This window comes from Cyclospora cayetanensis, unplaced genomic scaffold (genome assembly GCF_002999335.1).
Source record: "Cyclospora cayetanensis isolate NF1_C8 unplaced genomic scaffold, CcayRef3 CcayRef3_contig_113, whole genome shotgun sequence".
NCBI lineage: Eukaryota > Apicomplexa > Conoidasida > Eucoccidiorida > Eimeriidae > Cyclospora > Cyclospora cayetanensis.
Window position 1 is genome coordinate 96,845 of NW_020312052.1, and position 21,302 is coordinate 118,146.

General features: G+C 51.1%; 3 protein-coding genes across 3 annotated transcripts; all 3 read left to right on the forward strand.

Moving 5' to 3' along the window:
• Positions 1-3,528: 3,528 nt before the first annotated feature.
• LOC34618713 (60S ribosomal protein L44) lies at positions 3,529-4,400 on the forward strand. Its single transcript, XM_022732031.1, has 2 exons — positions 3,529-3,744; positions 4,299-4,400. Exons 1-2 carry the CDS (start codon positions 3,529-3,531, stop codon positions 4,398-4,400), a joined length of 318 nt encoding a protein of 105 aa, XP_022587744.1.
• Positions 4,401-6,256: 1,856 nt separating this feature from the next.
• On the forward strand, positions 6,257-9,360 carry LOC34618714. Its single transcript, XM_026335529.1, has 9 exons — positions 6,257-6,430; positions 6,841-6,964; positions 7,197-7,531; positions 7,666-7,781; positions 8,041-8,119; positions 8,244-8,354; positions 8,548-8,688; positions 8,831-8,938; positions 9,244-9,360. Exons 1-9 carry the CDS (start codon positions 6,257-6,259, stop codon positions 9,358-9,360), a joined length of 1,305 nt encoding a protein of 434 aa, XP_026191314.1.
• Positions 9,361-10,867: 1,507 nt separating this feature from the next.
• On the forward strand, positions 10,868-12,740 carry LOC34618715. Its single transcript, XM_026335539.1, has 3 exons — positions 10,868-11,861; positions 12,192-12,299; positions 12,487-12,740. Exons 1-3 carry the CDS (start codon positions 10,868-10,870, stop codon positions 12,738-12,740), a joined length of 1,356 nt encoding a protein of 451 aa, XP_026191324.1.
• The last annotated feature ends 8,562 nt before the right edge of the window (positions 12,741-21,302 follow it).

Genomic DNA, 21,302 nt, shown 5'->3' on the forward strand with positions numbered 1-21,302 from the left:
GTGCAGCTATCGCTACTGTCAACACGGATAATGAAGCGATGTCAGCGAAATGTGGCCTCAGCAAAAAAAATGCATTTCTAGTGCTGCACGACATTCTTTTCATTAATTAGAGTTTTTCTATCCAATCAGTAGTGGAAAGCAATAGGCCTGAAGTAGGTCAATTGGCCGTCCTTGGTGAGGCAGGACAAACCCTTCGAACTGTTGGCCATCCCAGGACTCGTGTCAGAGGAGCGGACTCTAAGGAAGCGAATGAACGTTTTGTTTCTGGCAGCAGCACATGTCTTAAAAAGAGAAACACACCCCAACACTGTCAATGAAGCGGGCCATGCCACATTTATGTACCTTTTCCTCTACTTGTCGATTAAAATTAGGGATCAGTTGAGAGCTGACTATTAGATTTGGCTGCTTGCATTGGCAACTTGCTGAGCGTAAAATCAGCCTCAAGGTGAAATAGTAGACGCTGTGTACCTGTGCGTTGCGTTGCTATGTTCAACTGGGAGCCGAATGCTCGGATTGTTCAGGGTACGCGGGAAGATCTAGCCCTCCTTCTGCCCTTATGTCGAAAACCCTAAGGGATGAGGGGAAAAAGACTGGGCAGCTCTGCTGCAGGAGTCTCTAAACAAGGGTATCGAGGTTTCTATTCTGACCTCGGAGTTAGGGATCCTTTTATGCAGACCTTAGGGGGAACTTTGTACTTTGATATTTCAGAGTAACATCAAAGTGGAGAATTCCCCTGTACAACAGCAAGTAGTAGAAAAAGGATCTTTCAGCACTCTCGCACGTTAATCTCTATTTTCTTGCAGTCATAGTGTACTAATAAGTCAGTGCATTGTTTCATCACAGGTATCCGTAGGGAGACACAGACACAACACTCAAGAGTGTATAGAAGCTAAACACAAGGCTATTATTGTGTCCTTCCCACAGATCTCCTTCCACCTAACTATATACTAACACCTTTTACTGCGCCAGTTCTATTAACGAAGAATCAACAAAAAAATTGGCCAAATATGTTTGTTAGTATATCTTATTGCAAGACACTGCCAACTACATACAAAACGGTGCAGTGTGGTGCGAGCATGCTTTGCATACCGTGTGCAAGAAACTATGAATGCCCCTGTTGCATAGAGCGTACAGCTATGCACAGCACGCTTGCCCCCCTCCCCTCAGGTCGGAAATCTGACTGGCTGACGCACGCAGGAAAGAGTGCGAGCACTCCTGAATGGCGATCAATAGCTTACTTTTAGATTTTCGCTGAGTATGGATGTAAATGTCTCCCTACGAAGACCTCACATGGATTGCTTAAAATTGGTAACACCACATGGTTCCATGCTGCTGTTCCCCGCTCACCCACTGGCTGTGGGTGCAGTGGAATAAAGCAGTTGCCTACAACATTGACCCAGTTTTATCAGATTTTCCTAGAAATTTAATAAGTTCCTTTACTTGGCACCACGCTTGGGGAAAGCTCTCTGGTGAGGGCCGTTGATTGTGGTACAACGCCTTTTGGCCTCGCGGAGGCACGCTTGCAGGCAGATATTAATGTAGTAGCTGCAGAGCAGATTTAAGGCATAAATTTACGGCCGGAAAAGTTTACGGATGCGTCGGTGAAGTTATGATGACCAGATAAGAATAACGGGCGTGAGGATGGACAAATACTCGAACATTCAATCTGGTGATGGGAGATGTACTTCGCCTTGCATCCCCGGGGTGAACAGCAACGTGCTCCTCGCTTTACGTTTATTGAATGAAAAATCACTTTTATGGTGGAATAATTTCTGTAGGGGGAGTTGTGTGTATGCAGCGACTCTTACAGTTGAAAACTTGCCATAAACCCTGACGCATCGATTTATGCCGAAACCAGCTAAACAAGCTTTGGAAGATTTGTAAACACTCCAACAAGGGAGTCCATTAATACGTGAGTATTTGAGATACGTGAGACATTGGCCACAAAACCCACAACGCAGACCAGCAGCTGCTTTACTAGTGTTTACCTCAGGTTAAACCGAAGCCACTTCGGGAGGTCGCAAGGTGGGTAGCGACTAAGCAAATAAGCAACTAACCGGTGAGGCTATCGCAGATGGAAGACTGAGCTTTCTGGAGCGAATGAGCACAGCTTCTTAGTTTTGGGGTGCGCGGGGAGAGACTCATTGGAGTCAGAACCTACGGACGTTCGGGCTGTGACGAAAGGCCCAGTCTCCGGTCCAAGGCGGAGGAGCAAGGAATGTGAGAGGGGACCCGTGCTCCCAAGTAGTCCTGTAGAGCCTTTCAACAATGTGCCTGCTTTTTTGGGAGACTGGTTTATATAAACCGGAACTGCAAGTGCATGCAGCAAGCAGAGACCTTGAACAACGAGACTAAACTCAGCGGGAGCAGGCGGCATTGCGAGAAAAGAAGGCAGGTCATGGAAGCGGCAAGCCTGCACGCGGGCTACAACTTAGAGAAGAGATCTCCAGAAGATGGGACTGCCGCTGGGGATTTACTAGGTCAGTTATGCGCAGATAAAAGTTCCATGAGTGATTGAAAATAGCTAGCGTTTCTTTACGTTGGGTGTGAAATGGACCTTTTAGGCATGGTGAGGAAGCAGAAGGGTGCTTGGACGGTTAACAGGGTGTAGCTTCGCTCATCCTAGCTGCATTCTCCCCTCCTTAAGAAAGTATAAGGCAGAAAAAGGTAAGAGTGTTTTGGGAAAGCACCCAAAAATCTATTTTAATTTTGTATTGAGCCTGGAGTAGTGTACCTCTTTACGGAGCGATTAGATGGAGCATTACATGCGTATAGATGCGGTTTTAGTAGTGTGTGGCTAGCGTGGCTATGTAGTGAGAAGCATAAACGAAAGCACAAACGAAATAGTCATTTCTTTACGAGTTCTTTGTTGATTGCAACCAGTGTAGTAGAAAGTGCCTATGTGTAACATAGCCTGCTCCAACTTCCGCGCTCGTACACCTTTCATAATCATAACGAGTGCCTGCAGAAATGGGTCGGCCTGCTGGACCCCCACAGGACTGCATATGGAGCTTCACAAGTTGCCTCCATAGAAGTGGTGAAAGGCATTCTTTGACATAAGAGGGGCATTCCCTCGCGCACGGCCAGATCAAGCATGCATATTGGGACAAGGATACAGTGACCGCAGAGGCAACATATGATTCCTTATTATGTAACTACGTGGTGCCATAATGAAAGAAAGCGCATGCTGCAAAAAGGAAACACAAAAGTTCAGGAGGATACATTGCGTCACTGGGCTTGTGCATGCTGGCGCGGAATACACGGCTCTAAAGGCGCCGCGAGGTACTATATTTGCAAATTATAATCTCGATATAGACCATAATTCCGTTACGTTTGGAGGATGTATTGCAATACAAATGAGTGGGGCTGCGGCTGTCTGACTCGGCAGCATGTGCTGCGGCAGCTGCTGATGAGCAGCAGCAGGCATAGTGCGGCGGCCGAGGGCATGCACGCTGGTTTTGGATTTTGGGAATTTTGTAGGTATTGGGTTGTTCTCTTGCATTTGTTTGTTGCTTGTTGTATGCGAAGATGGTGAACATCCCTAAGACCCGCAATACCTTCTGCCGGGGAAAGAAGTGCCGGAGGCACACCCCACACAAGGTATCTCAATACAAGAAGGGCAAGGACTCCCTTGTGGCTCAGGGAAAACGGAGATACGACGCCAAACAAAAGGGGTTCGGTGGTCAGACGAAGCCCATTTTTAGGAAGAAGGCGAAAACAACCAAGAAGATCGTCCTCAAGCTCGTGAGCCAGTGATGCGCAGAACCCTGGAATTCATTTCGCGGCAGCTGCATACATCTCTTCAGTGACATTCCTTCACATCTCAACAAAGGATCAATTATCTTTTTTGCCATGGCTTAGCTGGGGGACTGCAGAGCTCCGAGTTGGCAACAAGGTGCCCGTATGCGTGGCGGCCACTACGAGGCGCTGCATGCTCGGCTGTCCGCCATTATCTAACTTTCTGATGATCTGACGAATGCATGGCATGATGGGCTGCATATGAGCGGCGTCTGTTGCCTCGTTCTAATTCTTCTAGGGCAGCCTTGTGTCGTGGTGCTTACTTTATTCCGCGAGGCCCCGCATCTATTGGTTTCTTAAGGGCTGTTGAATATCTGAGGCAGTGGCCTCGCCGCTGTTTTGTAGCAGGAATCGTAGGGGGTAAAATGTTTTTGCGCCTCCTTTGCGTATGTTGGAATTGCTGGTAGCTTGCCGGACAGCTAACCCTACGGCATTGCGCGATGGGAAGCATGGGTGACTGGTGGATGCAGCTGCGGCGTGTGTTACTGTTATCACTGCAGGAGTGCACGAAGTGCAAGGCGAAGCGCTTGCTTCCGATTAAGCGCTGCAAGAGCTTCGAGTTGGGCGCAGATAAGAAGACCAAGGGAGGCCCTCAGTTCTAAGATGTAGTTGTGTACTTTCCTGGAGAGATACGATGCCCCTATTGCCGCTGTAGATACTCTCTATGCTGCATCGTGAGCTGCTGGAGGCTTTAAGCGGGGTGTGCTAACCCCCCAGCCCAGTAGCGATAGCGGCGTCTACAGCACCTCGAAGCGGGGTGCGCTGCTGCACCTGGAAGCTTGGGAGACGACAGGCTCCTGCGGCTGCAATGGCTGCAGGGCCTGCGTCTTCGTGCACCGCATAGAACTCTGCCGTGGCCTATGGGAGTTGTCTTGTGCTGTCTGTATGCTTTTTGCATCTTCGCTTCATTATGGCCCCCCGCGGCGGGGGGCAAGAGGCCTCAGACCATAGCTGCAGAGCGAGCCCATTTTGCGCCTTAGAGTACCTCGTTTAGGGTGTGCACAGCCAGGTATGCTCGTATGTACGCGGATCGGTAGTGCATTGTAGAAGGTTTGTCAGGGGTATGCTCGTATATACGCGATTGTTACTTGATTGTAGAAGGCTTGTTAGAGGGAGGGCAGCGTACACGGTGGTCATGTCCAAGGGGATAGGAGGAGCGGCGGTTAGGGCTTCGCCTGAAGGGAGTTGGAGATTCGCAAGAATGCGCTTAGAGCTGAAATTTGTTGCGATTCTGCTGGGACGAATAGTCTCAAGGCATGCTGGACGGCCGCCTAGCTTAGTATTTTTGACAGCTGCTGGGCCGAGGAGCTGCCAACGGGTCGGGAAAGAGGAGCAGGCACAGAACTAGGCAGGGATAATTAGGCGAACATGCAGGCAGCTAGGTAGGTGGAGAGAGCTGCTCAGGCCTGAAAACGCTTGAGAGCAAGCATGCAGCCCGACGAGAGTAGCACCGGAGGTTGACAGGGGAACTGCATCGGTGGAAGTGGTTGCTGCTAAGAGGATCCTGGTGGGCTTTTGGTTCAGTCCAGGGCCTCGAGTGCGAAGCAGCTTTCGTGACGTTTCAAGAAACGGGCTACTGCATGTCTGCCTGTTACCCGTGCCTTCACCGAGAGGCCTCGCCTCGCTCACGCATTATCGCCTGTGACTCCCGAGAGCAGCAGATCTACACATACGCTGTCTCACAGTGTGTCCACGTAATGGCTGGGCTCAATTTGTTGCATTTGTGAACAATCGACCGCCGCAGTGTTGAGCACAACCAAAGGCTGCGCTGTAGTACGCTAGCTGCTATGGCGAACAAGTTTGCATTTCGCCCTAAAAGAACCGATGATGAGCATTTCTAGCAGGTGCGCCTCAGTATCTTGAAAATTGAGATACATAACCGCCAGTGCTCCCCGCGCTCGTATGATCAGTCCGACGAGTCTCCTCTTGAAGGCGTATGCACCAGGAGGGGAAGTGTCTAGTCACTTGAGGCGTATAGACATGTGGGGGGCTGTGTGGTGCTGGACAACTCGTCCAAGCGTGTAGGATCTGTAAATTAAGGCGTACACTTCTGAGTTTCGTCCTAGGGGCCCCAGGGGGGCCCCTGCCGCTGTTGCTTAGGCACGTCTGTCGATGACCTCGGTTGTGCCAGCGGCCAACGGGAGACAAGGATCTGTGTTTACATCTTTGAAGTGCTTTACTGGATTAACATTGATTGTTTCTTGCAATAAAGGCTCCCTACCGCAGAGACATTCGGGGGAGGCAGCTCACTAGACACGCTACGTCGGCTGCGCCGGCTGTTCACCCACTAGCCTGGGCAGCGACAGCAGCAACAAGCACGACTAGCCACAGCATCACTACAGCAAGCCGCAGCTGCAACTGCAGAAGCTGCTGCGGCGTGTTCACTGGGTGCCGCAGAGCGCTTTTCGAAGGGCAAGTGCACCATCAAGAGCACCAGCAAGAGCTGCAGAGGCGGAGGATGGAGGCCTCCAGGGTAGGAGGGGGCTCCCGCAGCCTGGGAGACCATTCGCTTTTGCAGTTGTTACACAGAAGTCACGAGGACCTCATCAGCTTCGCTGTTTCCAGCTCCAACACTGAGTGTCTCCTCTTGCTGCCCCAAGAAAGTCAGCTCAAGGGCTTCCAAATCAATCAGGCAAATCTCAAACCCTAAATTGCAAACCCTAAAACTTTAAACCCGATCGGTTGACCTTTAATTCTAAAGATGTGGATCATTTACTCCGATTTCTTGACCTAAACGCAAAGCCCTCATTTCTGAAGAGCGTCCCCGAGCCGTGACTCCTTCGACGGAATGCGAAAGGCTTGCCGTCGAAGTGATGCCTACGCTCCTTCACGGAGCAGGCCAGGCCTTGAACTAGCTGACGCCGTCGTGTGCAGCTGTTTCAAGACTGGGCATTCGGATCTAGAAGCCTGCAGTTCGTTCCAGCAATGAAACTGTCTAGGCAGCTCTGCCTCCTGAACAGTCTGCTTCTCTTACGGCTGCGCAGGCACCAGCTCCATCACCAGCGCCTGCGTTTGCTGTGTCTGGTTGCATGTCTCTTTCAGGCCTTCCTAGAGACACACATTCTGCAGGGGACACCCTACGGCGACTGCTTCATAAACTTGAGGGGACAAGAGGTCGAACGTCGGGGAGACGAGCTGTTTACTTCTCTCGGCTTTAAGGCTACAGGTATGGCTGGCTGCAGGCGCCAAGCCTCTCGCTTACTCTGTGTCTGTGGGAACCTCCTGCTCTGTACGTGTCGCTTCCCCCCGTTGCTCAGCTGATCCTCCGGAGAATGCCACTCAGGAGGGACGCCTCAAGTATCTTTTTAGGACCTGTACGTGCGGAGGCGCGAGGGGCCTTTGGATGCATTAGCTGTTGTGAAGCGCTGTGCGTCTCGCCGTCTGTGCATATTTCGCAGTGTGCGCCTCCATCCTCAAGGAAGAACGCATGTTTGGCTCCGGAGGCCCCTTCTCCTGCCTGCTCATATCTGTACCGCTGTTGCCATCGCCTGCAGGAAGACTAGCCGAAGGGGGCGTTAACACGGGTTTGCCCTCCAACATGCCTCGGAAGATCGACGCTTTGGAAGGGAGCTCTCCAGGCCTTTCTTCCTTCGCGGATGGCACACTCTCCTTCCTTACCGCCACAGAAACGCAACACAGGGTGGACAGAATGTGGAAGCAGATTCCCCAGGGGACCCTCGCGGAGCGGCGAGTACATGCAGAGATCATGCATTTCAAAGCCACATACGTTCTAGTAGGCCTACCCAATACTAGGCCTTTGGCGGTGACCCCATCATGGAGTTTAGCCTTGAGATCTGCGATCTTCGGATGTGGCGCAGGGTAGTGCGCCTCAGAAACTCTGGAAGTGGTGGAGATGTGTCTGCTCAGGTGCCTGGACAGGACGGGGCAGTCGCGCAGCGCATGCGTCGCCTCGTCACTGCCTGCTGTCGCCTCCTTCCGCCAAATGTCATGGAACCGAAGGAGGCGGAGCGACTAATGGAACGGTAGGCCCCCGTAACTGGAGGAGTATGCCCTAGCAAGGGCGTGAGAAAACAGCAGCGCTGCGCGAGTACGCGCAGGCTGCTATTATGGGGAGGGGTCGAGGGATACGGGGGTATCGGGAGGGACTATCTCCCGCAGGGGCAGCAGCACACCCTAATGCGCATTCAGGCAGACTGTAGGAGAGCGTTTCCCTCTGTATGAAAGACATGCCGAGACAGGGGACGTGTTATTGACAGTGCGGTTGCCCACGACGTACTGCAGCTTTGTATGGCTCGAAGTTCATGACCGCCTCTGGCCCTTTTTCCTCGAGACAGCAGAGAAACAACAGGAAGCAATTGAGGTCCGTAGAGGCTGGCGTTGGGGAACGGGGGGACGAGAAGCGAACACTCCCTTCTCGGGATGTACGTACACTGAAAATGCCTATGGTGCAACGCTGACGCACTTTCCTGCGGTCGTGCACTCAGCGGGGCCTCGAGATCTTCCGGAATGACAGTTCTGCTTTTCTAGAGGGCCTTGGTCTGCGTCGTGAGCTGCGGGGAGCTCACCCCGTGGAGGCTGGAAAGGAGCTGGCTAAGGTGGGCTGGCCTATGTGTTCAAAAGAATGTTGATGCACCGCTAGTCGCACAACACGAGCCGTCCTACTAGGAGACTCAGGGGATTGTTGGAGCACTTGGACTTATGTTGACGAGGAATCAGATCCTGAGCAGGGATTAGGCGAAGTGCCATATGGATTTCACGCTGTGTTTACCTGAGGTTTGCTGGACGCAGATGCCCTCTATGCTGCTGCCACATGAGAAGCTCCAGCAGCTCTGCCTCTCAGTGGAGGCAATACATCGCGCCTGCAGTGTCGCAGTTGCAGCGGCTGCTTGTCACGACCCTCCAAGTTGTAGGAGAAAGGAGCCTGTAGAGGTGCGGTGCCATGGGCGTGTGCTTGCCTGGCGTGTTCATGCACCAGTGCCCTCGGGTGTCTGCAAAGATTTTATTCTTCGCCTGCTCTTATGCTTCCAACGAGTTCACTTCACGTGTACACTGTGGTGTGTCTGGGGAGCAGGTGTGCTGCGAAGACCTTGTAGCTCTGCTGGTGCTGGCTTTGGCAGAAGGCGCGATGGGCCCGTTGGTGGCAAGCTACCTCCACATGTCTGTTTTGTTGTTGCAGCAGGTATACTATGACCCCAAAACGCCCCTATCAGAACCCTAGCAATCACTCTTCATGCATCTAGTCCTTTTCTCGTCTTTTTGGTCCCTCGTGGCTCTGTGCCTATCGACCAAAGGAGGCGAATAGGAATCCATCCTTGCCTTTATGCTTCGTATGCACCCTCGTACCAGTCCTTCCTCCAGCTACCAGCATGCATTTTACATGCTTGCTTCTTGGTGCCGCTGCTGTGCATATTTCTATGTCATTATAGTCGTGTGGGAAGTACGGTATTTTGTTTTAACCGGAGGGTGCTTCCTGTCTCCTTGCAGTCTCGAGAGGCCCGCTACGAGAAAGAGGCATTTTACTTAACTGCTCTGCACTCCGCTTTGACATACCTCTCTCGAATACAGAAAAGAGAGACGGCAAAGAACTTTCGCACCGGTTAAAGCACCAGGTGCTGCTTCCGATCCCGTCATGTCTCCTTTGAAGGGGGCTTATCCGATTTCCCTTTGGACCTCGCCATTAGCAGTCCACTCGGATTCTTAAGACCGGTTATAGCGTGTTCCTGCCTCTCTTAGAAACACTATAGGAGGCGCAGCCAATAAGGGGTTCATTGCTAAACCTTCCATTCTTACATCTGTGAAACTCCTTCTTTCCTCGGGGCTTCTAAACAAACCGTGCCGATGGCATGACACAGATTGTCTGCTTGATTTTTTTTAAAAAAAATTATTGGTAAAAGCCGCGTCAGCGTCCCAAAATGTTAACCATTTCATGTTCTAGGATCTATCTACATTGGAAAACATACGAGGAGATATGGAAAGGGCCCACTGGGCCTGCTGTGTCTTCTGCATCTCTAGAGAGCATCGAATATGCACCTTCAAAACACAAGCAAAAGTTGATCTGAGACCGGGCCTGCATTTCTCGCACTGTACAGGCTTTTCACCAGATATACGCACCCTAAGGGAGGGCCAACCGTTTATAACAGAGCCCCACGTTTATTACAGAACACAGGGCTCACAAATTAGTTCTCTTTTAGCGCAGCCTCGAAAGAAAATGATTCAGTGAACGGCGTGGCGCAGAGAGTTTCCCTTCACTCCTTATATGAAGGCGCCATGAGCAAACTTTAGCTTTGTCGCAGACTGTCATCTAGGATCATTGTGGGCACTCCCGCAGTGGCTCGGATATTGTTGTAGCAGCCGCAGGCTCGCAGAATGGCATGAAACATTTGGAATACACGAAAGGCAAGGACTCTTGGGAATATGCCCATGCAAGCGTGTCGAGGCGCTAAAGTCTCCATGGAGGTCATGAGAGATCCACCTAGTGTACGAGGAGATCCACCAGCGTATCCTTACTCCACTCGAGGCAAAGTAAGCCTGAGTGATGTATCGCAGCGGGAACCCCCTTTATTATCAATTGGAAGAAGAATACCTACATTAGCCAAACTGGAAGTGTACGCACACTGGACGCTGCCGACGGTGATATAGTCGGCACCTACCATCTCCGCTTCCTCCGGGAATATGCTGCCATTCAACTGGCTATCGAAAAAGATATTTTAAACTTTGATAGCTAAGAGGCTTGTTCTCGCGTTCGCCGAATCGACAGGGGCAGGGCAAGGCACCTCTCCGATGAGTAGGAGCTCGAGCATTTGTCGTGTTTGAAGATGTCTCACGTAGGCTCCCGACGAAGTGGCAGTAGCCTGGAGCAAAGTATTGAAGAACACGCACAATAGTTACATCAGAAGGCTTAATGCCCTATCGCTGCTTCCTCAATGCATGTCGTCTGTCCCACAGTGTGGCGGGGGGTCGTGCTGCAGGTAGGCGCAGGCAGGCGGGGGCTTCACAGCCAACACTGCGGAGGCAATGCTCTTAGTGAATGTATATATATCTGTCTTCGAATTTAAGCCGAGCATTGATTCCCCTCATTAACTGGGTTCTCAGTGCATGCCGAGGAGCAATGGCTCCACCCATCCGACGCCCGCAGAACGCCAAGAGGCCCCACAGGGCTAAGAAGGCAGAAGACTCTTCTGCTGCCAGGGAGGGAGTAGAAGAGTCTTCTACGGAGATTTCAGCTGCAGCTGCTTCGACTCCTGCCTCAGCAGCGCCGGAAGAAGGCACAGCTCGTTCATCGGGGGGGGGACGGAGTCGCCACTGTAAGAAAGGAGGAGATCCTGAGCGCCGTAAGGCATGCAGCATCCATGCTCTCCTCAAACGGGTTTCTTTGGCGAACAAGCCCATTGCTGCTGACGCTGATCCGCCATCCCCAGTGGCAACAAAAGGCACTTCTAACGACGAGGAGATGTCGCTCCCTAGCGGCCACCACGTGCCCCCAGCCTCCGGAGCAGAGCGAAGCAGCAGGCGTACAGCGGCGTCTCAAGGAGAAGAAGGAACGGCGTCATTAGTCGAGGCTTCACAGCTCCTTCAAAGCGAAGAAGAGCTCTCTCTCTTCATGTTTGACTTTGGAGAGTGCGATGCACAGCGCTGCAGCGGGAGGCGGCTTCTCCGCCACGCCAAACTCAACAGAATTGGGGTATCCGGTCGTGTGCAGTATGCACAACGGGCAGGAGGCCTCAGCAGCAGTGCACGGAAAGGCAGCCTTAGCGCGAGCAGTAACAGCAGCAGCAGCGCCGAGGAAGCCGCGTCGGACTCTGGGACGGACGAAGAGGAAGAAATAGAGGAGGCGCCAGCTGCCAACACAGCAGTATTACCGGAATCCTCGTGCTGTGCAGCGGAAGCGGCAGCAGAAGAGAAGAGCAAGGGACTCGTCCGTGTTCGCATCAAGGGTGGTTGTTTTAGAGGCGTTCTGTTGTCACCGTATTTCGATGAGAAGACACAAATCTTCAGCGCAGCAGACAGGCGACTCATGCGGCAGCAAGGACTCGCCGTGGTGGACTGTAGCTGGAACCGAGTCTTAGAGGGGAGGCGATCGCAGCGCATCAACTTTCTCAGAAGTAGGGGGATCTGGTGCTGGGGGCGCTGGGCTTGGGAGTGGCGTAGAGGCTTGCAGCTGATGCTCGAGGTTGGAAGGGGGGTCGCTGAGTTCACAGAGGTGTTGAGGCTTTGGCTGTCTGGAACGAAGGGTCTCTTGTTCCGAGAGCTTGCTTGTACCCATGCATAAGGCGCCGCAGCGCAAGAGGGGGCGGGCTGGCTGGCATTGGCTAGCTGGGAAGCGGTTGAGGCTTGGAGTTTAGGGTCTGTTCAGCAGCAATATACTGCGTCTGCATGGCCACCTACGGCTGCGAATTCTCAGATTGCGGTAAGCGTGTTGTGGTGCTGAACAGGTAATGTACGGGTGCTGCCACTGTTGCTCTGTGGAAACCCGACGCATTATGGGGCCCCCAACATCCTGACGTGCGCCGAGGCCCTTGCAGGGGCCCTTTTCATAGCTGGTACGTTAGCCCTACCCCGCGATCGCTCATAGCATCTCTCCTCTCACCCTTTGCCTGCCGCTTGCTGTGCAAGTAAAAGGGCACTTTAAGCTCGTGAGCTGAGTGTAGTTGCAAAGTGGACAGCTCTCCAACTGGAGGCAGTTGTTGGGTGTGCATGCGCATGCATGCGTGGCTGGATGCGCTGCAGGCTACAAACGACACGCGGAATTGTTGCTCAATAGTTTTACTTGGGGAGCACATTTTTTGGAGCTGAATAAATCGTTCCTCGACGTGTATGCTTCCGTGCCTAACGGGCAGGCCATGAAAAAGTTGAAGGACAGGCAAGAAGCGGAGATGCTCCAGAAAAGGGCAGAAAAGGAAGCACACAAAAGGAATGATAATACGGATTATTCAGCAATATATACCACAGTGGAGGAAACGGTTCTAGGGACAGAACGTTGAGGTTGGTTTGCGTAGAAAGGACATGTGCTGCTCGGCAAATCCCCTGTTCTCCCTTCAGTGGGGCAAACGAACTAAAGTTACCAGGGTACCGCAGCGTACTGTTCAGTACTGGCTGTTTGCTTGGACGGTTCTTGGCCTTCAAGTCAGTTAATTGTCGCCCAACCAAATGCATTTATCTGTTTGCAGCATGCGAAGTAGAAAGGAAAACACAGCCTTAAAGGGGCAGGCAATAAAGAATTGTTCGAAAGTGGACTGCAGATCCGCTTTGAGGTGGCGGGGGCACGTACCCCCATGGGTAAAGCTGAAGCACTTTCCTAAAGGGGACGTCACAGTAGTATATTCTGCTGGCTTGTCTCTGAAGGAGAAGCCGCAGCAGGTTTGTAGCTATGCAGCAGCGCGCATGTGGGCGAGGCTTATACTCATTTGTCGTTTTATTCATATATTTGGCTGCTTGGTTCTTCTACTGTTCAGTTAGCAAGGAGGGAGAGGAACGCCGCTCTTCTGGGCATCGTGACATCTTCTGAGCGCAAAGAGGCGTGCATTGCAGCAAGACGCGGGTAATACAGGCATCCTGACCTGCAGTCTAGGGGTCGTATTGAACGGCTGTAGCGGTAGAGGTGGCAGTGAAGCGAGCACACATAAGGAATTCTGACTATGAGGGATCTTGCGTCAGGAGCAAGGCGGGACTCTGTTTTAGACTAGAAAAACCGCTGCCTTTCGCAGACGACACAGATGCACTCGATTGATGAAACTGCTGAAACAGATCTCAATAGCATCCGGAGATATGCTTTGATGATTGGATTAACGAAGTACAAGCATTTTTAGCTGCCGATCTCCTGTCCCAATAGCTCTAGCGCATCAACAGGGGCGGTTCTGTGCATAGGGGCCTAGTTTGGTGGACCGTAAGATGTTCTCAATACGGAAGACTTTCTTCACCGCATCCTACGAGTCAAATCTGGGTGGAGTTTGTCAAGAATCAGCTCGCCCTCAAGAGGTCTGTCTACCGCTTCAACTGGCCTCCTTAGCTGTCGCCTCTTCGAGTACTCTACGGACAGTTGACGTGGCGGCTATTCAGTCCCATCGTTTTCTTAGTGGCCGCTTCTTCGAGATGCCACCCGTACAGAGAGAGAGTGCCACAACCTAGGTGAGAATCTTTCCCCGTAAAGTCTTCTCTTGAATCTAAATAACAAGTGGCGGTACAAATCTCTTACTCCGCCCACCAGGTACTCTCGGATACTTGCACAGTCTCCAGGGTCAGTTCAGCGTCTTGTGCACTGGTGAGAGAGGCGGGACACTCACCAGCCGGCACTGTATGAAAAGAAACCTTCGCCTTCAACATCTGATCCCCATCCGTGGTTACTTTCTTGCTTCTCTGCCTCCGAGAGAGGCTTGAGGCCATCAAAGCCTCAGCCAGGTGTTCTAAAGTGCTGTACATGACGCGCGCTGGCCTGAATCGCTCAGCAGAACGTCTAGGTATGATCGCCCTTTCACGGGAAGCTGAAGTGGGCAGATTCTCCTCATAGAGTTGCAAGGAATCCCATGTCAGCTAAAAGAATGCGGGGACCTCACAAGGTACTATCATGAAGTACTAGGGCCCCTTGAATGATTTTCCTGACTCTTTCTTTCCTCTCTCCAAATAACAGAGTGATAGTACATCACAAGTAGGATTTCTGACTGTGTAGGCGTTTACGCATAGAGAGAGGCAGCAACAGCACTGTAAACGAGTCTTTATTGACCCGTCTGCGCTCCGTCCGTGCGCTTGTCCCTCACGTATCCTGCGAGCCGTAACACTGTGTCTACGCCGTCTCCTTCCTTGGTAGGAAGTAGGATTGAGGCATAAAATGAAGTAGTGGCCGAAATGCCAGCTGTTCTCTTGCAACCCACCCAAGACGCACAACGCCGGGGCACTGTAAACGCCAGTGCGCCCCAACTAGTTCGAAGTTGGGAGGTAGCACATCGTCGATGAAGAGTTTTCGCAGCTCGGGGAAAGATATCCTCTCCAGGGAAAAATCATTTTCTGCCCAGACCTAAGATCACAGACAGTTTTCTTCACAAACGGCGAAAAGTGGGATGCTGACTCCTGTGTAAGGGAACCTGGAACCCCTCACACAAGCTTATTCCACAAATTCGACTGCCGCTCCACCAGAACTGAGGGCCATGTGGAGGCGTCTGCCTGAACGATATTCTTTCACCACTTTGTCAGTCTAGCTCGTCCACAGTCCCTCGGCGTACTGTTCTCCCCTCGGTAGTCCGAAATGAACTCGACGACAACCTCCGATTGTCGTGCTGAAGCACCCGGTGCCCTGTGTTGAAGGCTGTGTATCTCCATGTTCTGTCTATTGGCTGCAACCTTACTCAGTCGGCAAATGGCTGCCCACGGTTCTACTCTAGCTATGAGCTCTATCGTCTCTATGTTGGGAAGGCCCTCGCTGACAGAACCTATATTTGCCGGTACACGGCAGCCCCATTCAGGTCTTGCAGCTCTAATGGATCCCGCCAGAAGACCAATGTAGATTCCTAACGCAGTGAGCTTGTGGAGCTGTGAGGGCAATGCAATAACACTGGCTGTAGGAGAGAAGTCCTGCCATTCAGTGAGCGAGGTAGGCAGAGGCCGAAAGCTGGTATACTGCAGTACTTTTCGAGCTTCAGAAAGAGCGCAAGGAGGTGCTCCAGTTGTTTGCTTTTCTTCATGTCCGTGTTGTCCCTGGTAATGCAGCTGAAGCACTTATATGCTCAGGCTACAACCGGTAGCTGTACCCTATGATGACCGTCACATGCACTACGGGACTTCGAATGGAAAGGCTTCGGATGTTGGGCATGCAGCTGCAATGGAGCTGAGAGTGAAGCTGGACGCCCTCAAGCAAAGGGGTGTTGGGGACTGCGCAGGGTCATTCGCAAGTGGTTATTGCCTCAAGGGTAGACATTGAGATACGGGCTCGCATGAGGGGTCGGTTGTTTCTGTGAATAAGAAGACTCAGTTCACTCATCTTGAAAGTGCGCCCGATCGACTATCAGCACTGGGGGCTGAAAAACGGATAAAAGTAACACGTTCACCTCTGTGTCATTGTCTCCCACAATTGAACACCGGCGCACAGCTAACTAGCGTGAGCACGTTTGCATGTGAGTTCGGGAGGACCTGCAAAGAATCAAGGATTTTACTCGAGTAACATTTTCTACTTGAGCCGGCGAGCCCAGCATAAGCTTAGTGTATGAGCGGCAAAGTCCGATGGCATGCCGCTTCAGTATGCTGCAAAGCGGGTGCAGTTTTATTCCCCACACTCACTAGCGGTGCTTAACAAAATTGGTTGCTAAGGCGAATTCTATCTCAAGCTCTGCCGGCAAAACTCCTATAGCCCGAGCAAGTGCTTAGCAAACATTTTGTAGCAAGACTACCGCACTGGCACTCGAGAAAGGAAAATCGATACAGCGGCTGTGTTAGGAAAATATTTTTAAGAGTAGCTAGCGTCTGTCCAGGCAAGCGCACAAAGTGATCCAACTTGCTTAGAGCAAGGAGTCCTCAAAAAGCATGAAAACTCCTCTGAATGATCTGGTTTATGCCTGCTTTCTAACGATACTTCTGAATTCCGAATCACAGTCGCTTGCCATTGACTTTGCTAGGTGAGCGGCAGTTTTTCTGATCATTTTTCTCGGATTTTGATTGTGCTTGCTCTTCTGTCATGCAGCTATGTTCCAAGGGCAGTAAAGAAGAGGATATACTATATTGCAACGCTAGGCAAGGCCCGAAGTTAATCTTTTGAGGAAGTGATGAGGGCCTCAATTAGGCAAAGGCATAGAGTCCCCACATACTACCGCTAAAGCACTGCCTACCTCCTGCAGTAATCGGAAGGTGTGAGTAAAACCAGCAGTAACTAGAAAAGTGACACCAAGAGAGCAATTAAGCCTGCTGCCTGCTCTGAGTAGGGGGTGGGAAAACCCACACCATTGGCGATGATGGCCGTATTCTAGCCTAAAAGGAGCTTAAATATGGCATAAGTGGTGAATCTTATGCAAGAGCCAAGTTATAGCTGGAGTAGTGGAGCGTGGTGCTAAGTCGTCTGCAAGACCCCCAAGGTGACCTCACGGCTGGTGACATGTAGCTGGCAGGCTGTATGCAATGCTACCTAGCCAGCCGATAAGTAAAAATATATGTGCAGGTGTGCTTCTTACAAATACCATTAACATTCGGTGGAGTCAGAGGAGCGCTGGAAGGGGGTCTGAATGCGTAGTGGCTTGGCCACTGCTTCACTTCGTCGGGGAGGATGGTTGTACACTGAACTCCCTGTAGCAGTGTTTGAGGCCCATTCCCCCGAACCCTGATGGGTTTGAGACTTTTTCTGCTCGAGAATAAATCGCAGTTGAACTTGAAAAGGTGGCTCAGAGGCTATAGTCATGAGAGAGAAGTAACGCAGGTGGGAGGTCCAACTGCCAGCCACACACCAACTGGTCCGGTCGGGTCTACCTGTAAGGTGGTGCCCCTCCGAGAAAACTACCCTTACCTCAAAACACGCTTTTAAAGTTCCCATATATACAGCCATACAGTGTTCATCTTGGTCAGTTAAAGCGCAGCAGTAGCTGAAATACCACAGCAAATTCTTCATGCCCAGACTTGCAGGGGGGTTCTTCAAGCTGCTGACGGTGACTGAGAAACAACGCTTTCTCTGGCTTTCCTCTTCGCATCTTGTGCAATCCCTCGACGTCTAGACAGCAGCCGGCAAGGACAGCGTGAATCAGCGTGCGACGTTTCTCAAAAGGCCTTGCAGACTTCCGATCCAGTTCGTTGTTCCCCTTGAACAAAGATGATTAGCCTTGAGTGCCTCGAGCGGAGCAGCTTGCCTAGGTATGGCCAGGATGCGCAGAAATTCTCACCGTGTTGCTGGCACCTATTCTTTCCAGTTGGGGCCCTCCAAGGACCCTTGAATTGTCGTCCCAAAATCTAAATCTGAAAGTATACACTGTGCCCCTATAAGCCCCAAAAAGAGCACAGCATTATGTCAAGACGATTCGCATGCATCTTTGCGCTTCTCTGACCTTTCAGGGGGTCCCAACCCACATCCGCAGCGCTCCAGCACAATAGCCCAACCCCACCACTGCCTCAGGTAGATACACCTATCAACATGCGCCACGAATCACCCCGAGCTGCTCAGATTCCTCCCTCCGGTCGACTTCATCAGAAACAGAGAAGGCCCATAGGTAGTGTGCCTCACGATAGTTTCCCTCGTACGGCGGCTGAATTCTCGAGGATCCCCAAGCGAGCAGGCCTTCACAGGAAAGAGCGAGAACTTTCGCAGCGCCCTAGCTGTAAGTGTAGATGCAACTTCGAATGCAACTCAGATAGCCCTGATGCCTCTGATGAGGCAACACCCCGCCCCCAGACTCTTCCTTGGGAGCAACCGGGTGTACAGATGACACACAGAGCTACAAAACGGTCCCTCATAATTTCCATGAACGACGATGGTCCGGCAAGGAAATGCAGCCATGGAGGCCTGTCCAGACATGCCGCCGCCGCTCTGCACTCATACGAGTACAGCGCCCCTTCTTCCTCATGCTGCAGTCCCGCTGACAGCCTATCCAATCAACTGGGAGCCTTTGGACTTCAAGTACACGAAAAGAGCGAAGGGAGAGAGTGGCGTGAGCGCAGAAAGGCACGTGTCATGCTAATAAAACTGTGAGCTTTAACCGGAGACACGAAATTCCAGCATGGAGCCGCTGTCTTCGTCAAAATCGGATTAACCGATGGATGACTCCTCGTCGTTTATAATATTTCTGCCTTTGCAGTACAGCAACTACAAAAGTGTGAGGATTGATACTGGTACTAATCGCAAACGTTAGGCGGGATTGGACTGAGAAATTACCGCTAAGTTTTTTTCGGAAGGCCCGAATCATCTAAACTTTCCGTAGGTATCTTTTTGGGGGCTTGATTACCCCTGAGTGCCCTCGAGGCTTATAGCGGCTTGAATCGACCGTTTCAAGCCCATCATTTGAAGCCCACGAAAGGAAGGCCACACACTGGGATCCCTCTCCAATGTGTGCCCAGAGACTAAAATCCCATTACTTAAACGCTTTGCAATCTCCCCCTCCACAAGTAATCTCTAGCAGTATAGTTAAGCGAAACATGCGCCGGTTTAGGGCAAATCAGGGGATTTAGGATAGCTGTGCAAGCATCTAGAATTAGCGACCTGCCGTAGTATCACTGGGCAATGCATTTATTGTGTAGCGCAAGCAGGAAGAGGGTTATAGATTAACACACAACGTATTGAAGCAAATGTGCTCTTAAGTCGTGGCGTTTGGTGATATATATGCGTAAAGCACTGAATGTAGTTCTATGGCTTCCTTAACTACTTAAAAAGTAGGATAGAAGTGCTGTCAGCGTGCACTTTACGTGCATGAATGTAGAGGCCACTGGAGGGGGCTCACGTGAAGACTTGATTAGCTAGAGAGGAGCCAGGAACAGTGACCCGGCAGTATATCTCTACATCAAACAGTACTGCCAAAAGCAAGCGTACGCTCGTAGAAATTCTTGTGGCTCCTGTTCTCGCTATGTGGATTCGCATCAGAACAATAGACGGTTAACCGTGTCGATCGCAATCTGGGCTGCTGAGCGAGTAGGCTTGATTCCGGTTCTGAATGTCCTCGATGAGCAGCCGCTTTTAGGTACTCACACCTGGGGATACTCTTAGAAGGTTTGCGTCATCCGAAAGCGTAAGCGGTGAGCGTCTGACTCTTGAAAGTAATTACTAAAGTTCTAAACGCATCTAGTAGTGTACGTATACGTGTAGGTTCAATGCACTACCATTGCTGCCACCGTTTAAGTCGTCAGAACTACTAACTGCCGCAACGCATATATATGTTCTCAAAAAAAAGCCGCTGAATCCGCGACGTACGGAATATTTTAACAAATTGAAACTATGCTGCTGTGGTTGCTGACAAAGTAGCACGAAGAATATGGCAACCGGTTTGTGCATATTCCGCCGTGTATGCGGTCTTCGAAGCTCCATCAACGGAAGGATCGGCACTGCACGTCTCCCGCAGCGCCTCAGAATTCTGCTTTGGACTAAGCTTTGGGCGACACTGGACATTGGGTGGGTACACTGAGTGGCAGTGAGCAGTTTTTAGGAGGTAGAGGCCGTACCGGGAAGCCGAACAAAGCCACTAAAGTGCAAAAGGAGTAATTGATGGAGCTAAGAATATCGGGTAAATACCGCAAATACTGACAAAACCTAAGCCTCTGAACAGTGGATCGCTTACTGCTCCGTTCCAGTTCCCCTACGAAGCGTGATCTGCCATGAGCACTCAATGATGGGCGAATTCAACAAACGGAACACATGTATCCTCTTAAGAAAGCTCTCAAATGGTTTGAGATTGCATCTACTGGATACAGCGAATTTGCTGTAACTACTTCAGGGCGGCAGTTCCTCAGGAAGTCACCTAGCTGCGCTGCATACACCCCTCGTTGCGTCTGGCGACGTGCCCTGTGGGCGATGTAATTCTACTGATATAGGAATTCTCTGATGGCCCTCCGAGCGCTACACAGAAGGCAAACTAAAAGCTACAAAAGCGCGATTGCTAAAGATGATCTCCGGAAGCACGCGATCCCCGCTTTCAGTGGTGCAGCATGCGTTTGCAGCCTATGGAGGGAGGTGGTACTTCTGGGGGTTGTGGCGTCGCCAGCATTGTCCAAATTATAATTCAACGTTCGAATAAATGACCGTGCGTCACTGAACGCACTGCTTAGGTAATGATGGTTCCTTGCTCGTTTTATATAAGAACGAGTTTCCGTTTGCCTCCATCGAAGCCGTAGATCTTTGGTACTGGGAAGGAAAAGTGGGGTAGATAGGCCCCTTGGGGGCTTTGATCTGTTGCGATTGATACCTTGAAGTACATTATAAGGACCAGATATTGATGTTATAGTGTTTTTTCGTCCACCCACATAATGAGAGCTTTCTCATAGAAAAGAGGTCCTGTCTTCAAGCTCTAGAATTACACGGGTCGTGTATCTTATCTTTGGATTTTTTCTGCTTTGTCTTAGTCGGCGTGACGTTTGCCATATGATTATTCCTGAGAAGCTTTCAATACGCTCCTCATATTCTCCGTGTCTATGTAAGCTGCGGGGTGAGCGATGTGCACGACGCACATCGCGATGCACCCAGTATTTCGTTCTTGGCTTTCTGACTATGCTCAACAGAAGACTCTTATGAACTAATTGCTTTCACAACTTGTTTCAACGGACCCACATGCAGCTGTTGAAGCTGTCATTCCCTGCGTTCCGTGCCAGACCATGATCAAGGCCCCCTGGATTTGCTTTGCTATTGACAGCACCGCGGCATGATGAGTAGCGCATAATTATCCATAGAGGAAAGGCGTATGCAGCAGAGAAAGCTGTCGGCCGTGACAAGAAGAATACAATAATTTGCACATCCCCAGTGTTTCAATTCACAATGATGCAAGGCCCTTGCAACCACTTTTTCTTGCTTTTATGTGGTGTGCTATAGCTCTATTATACTTGCCCGCAGTATTATCGAACAGGCTCTATCGAATATTATCAAGCGTGATAAAGTCCATTCA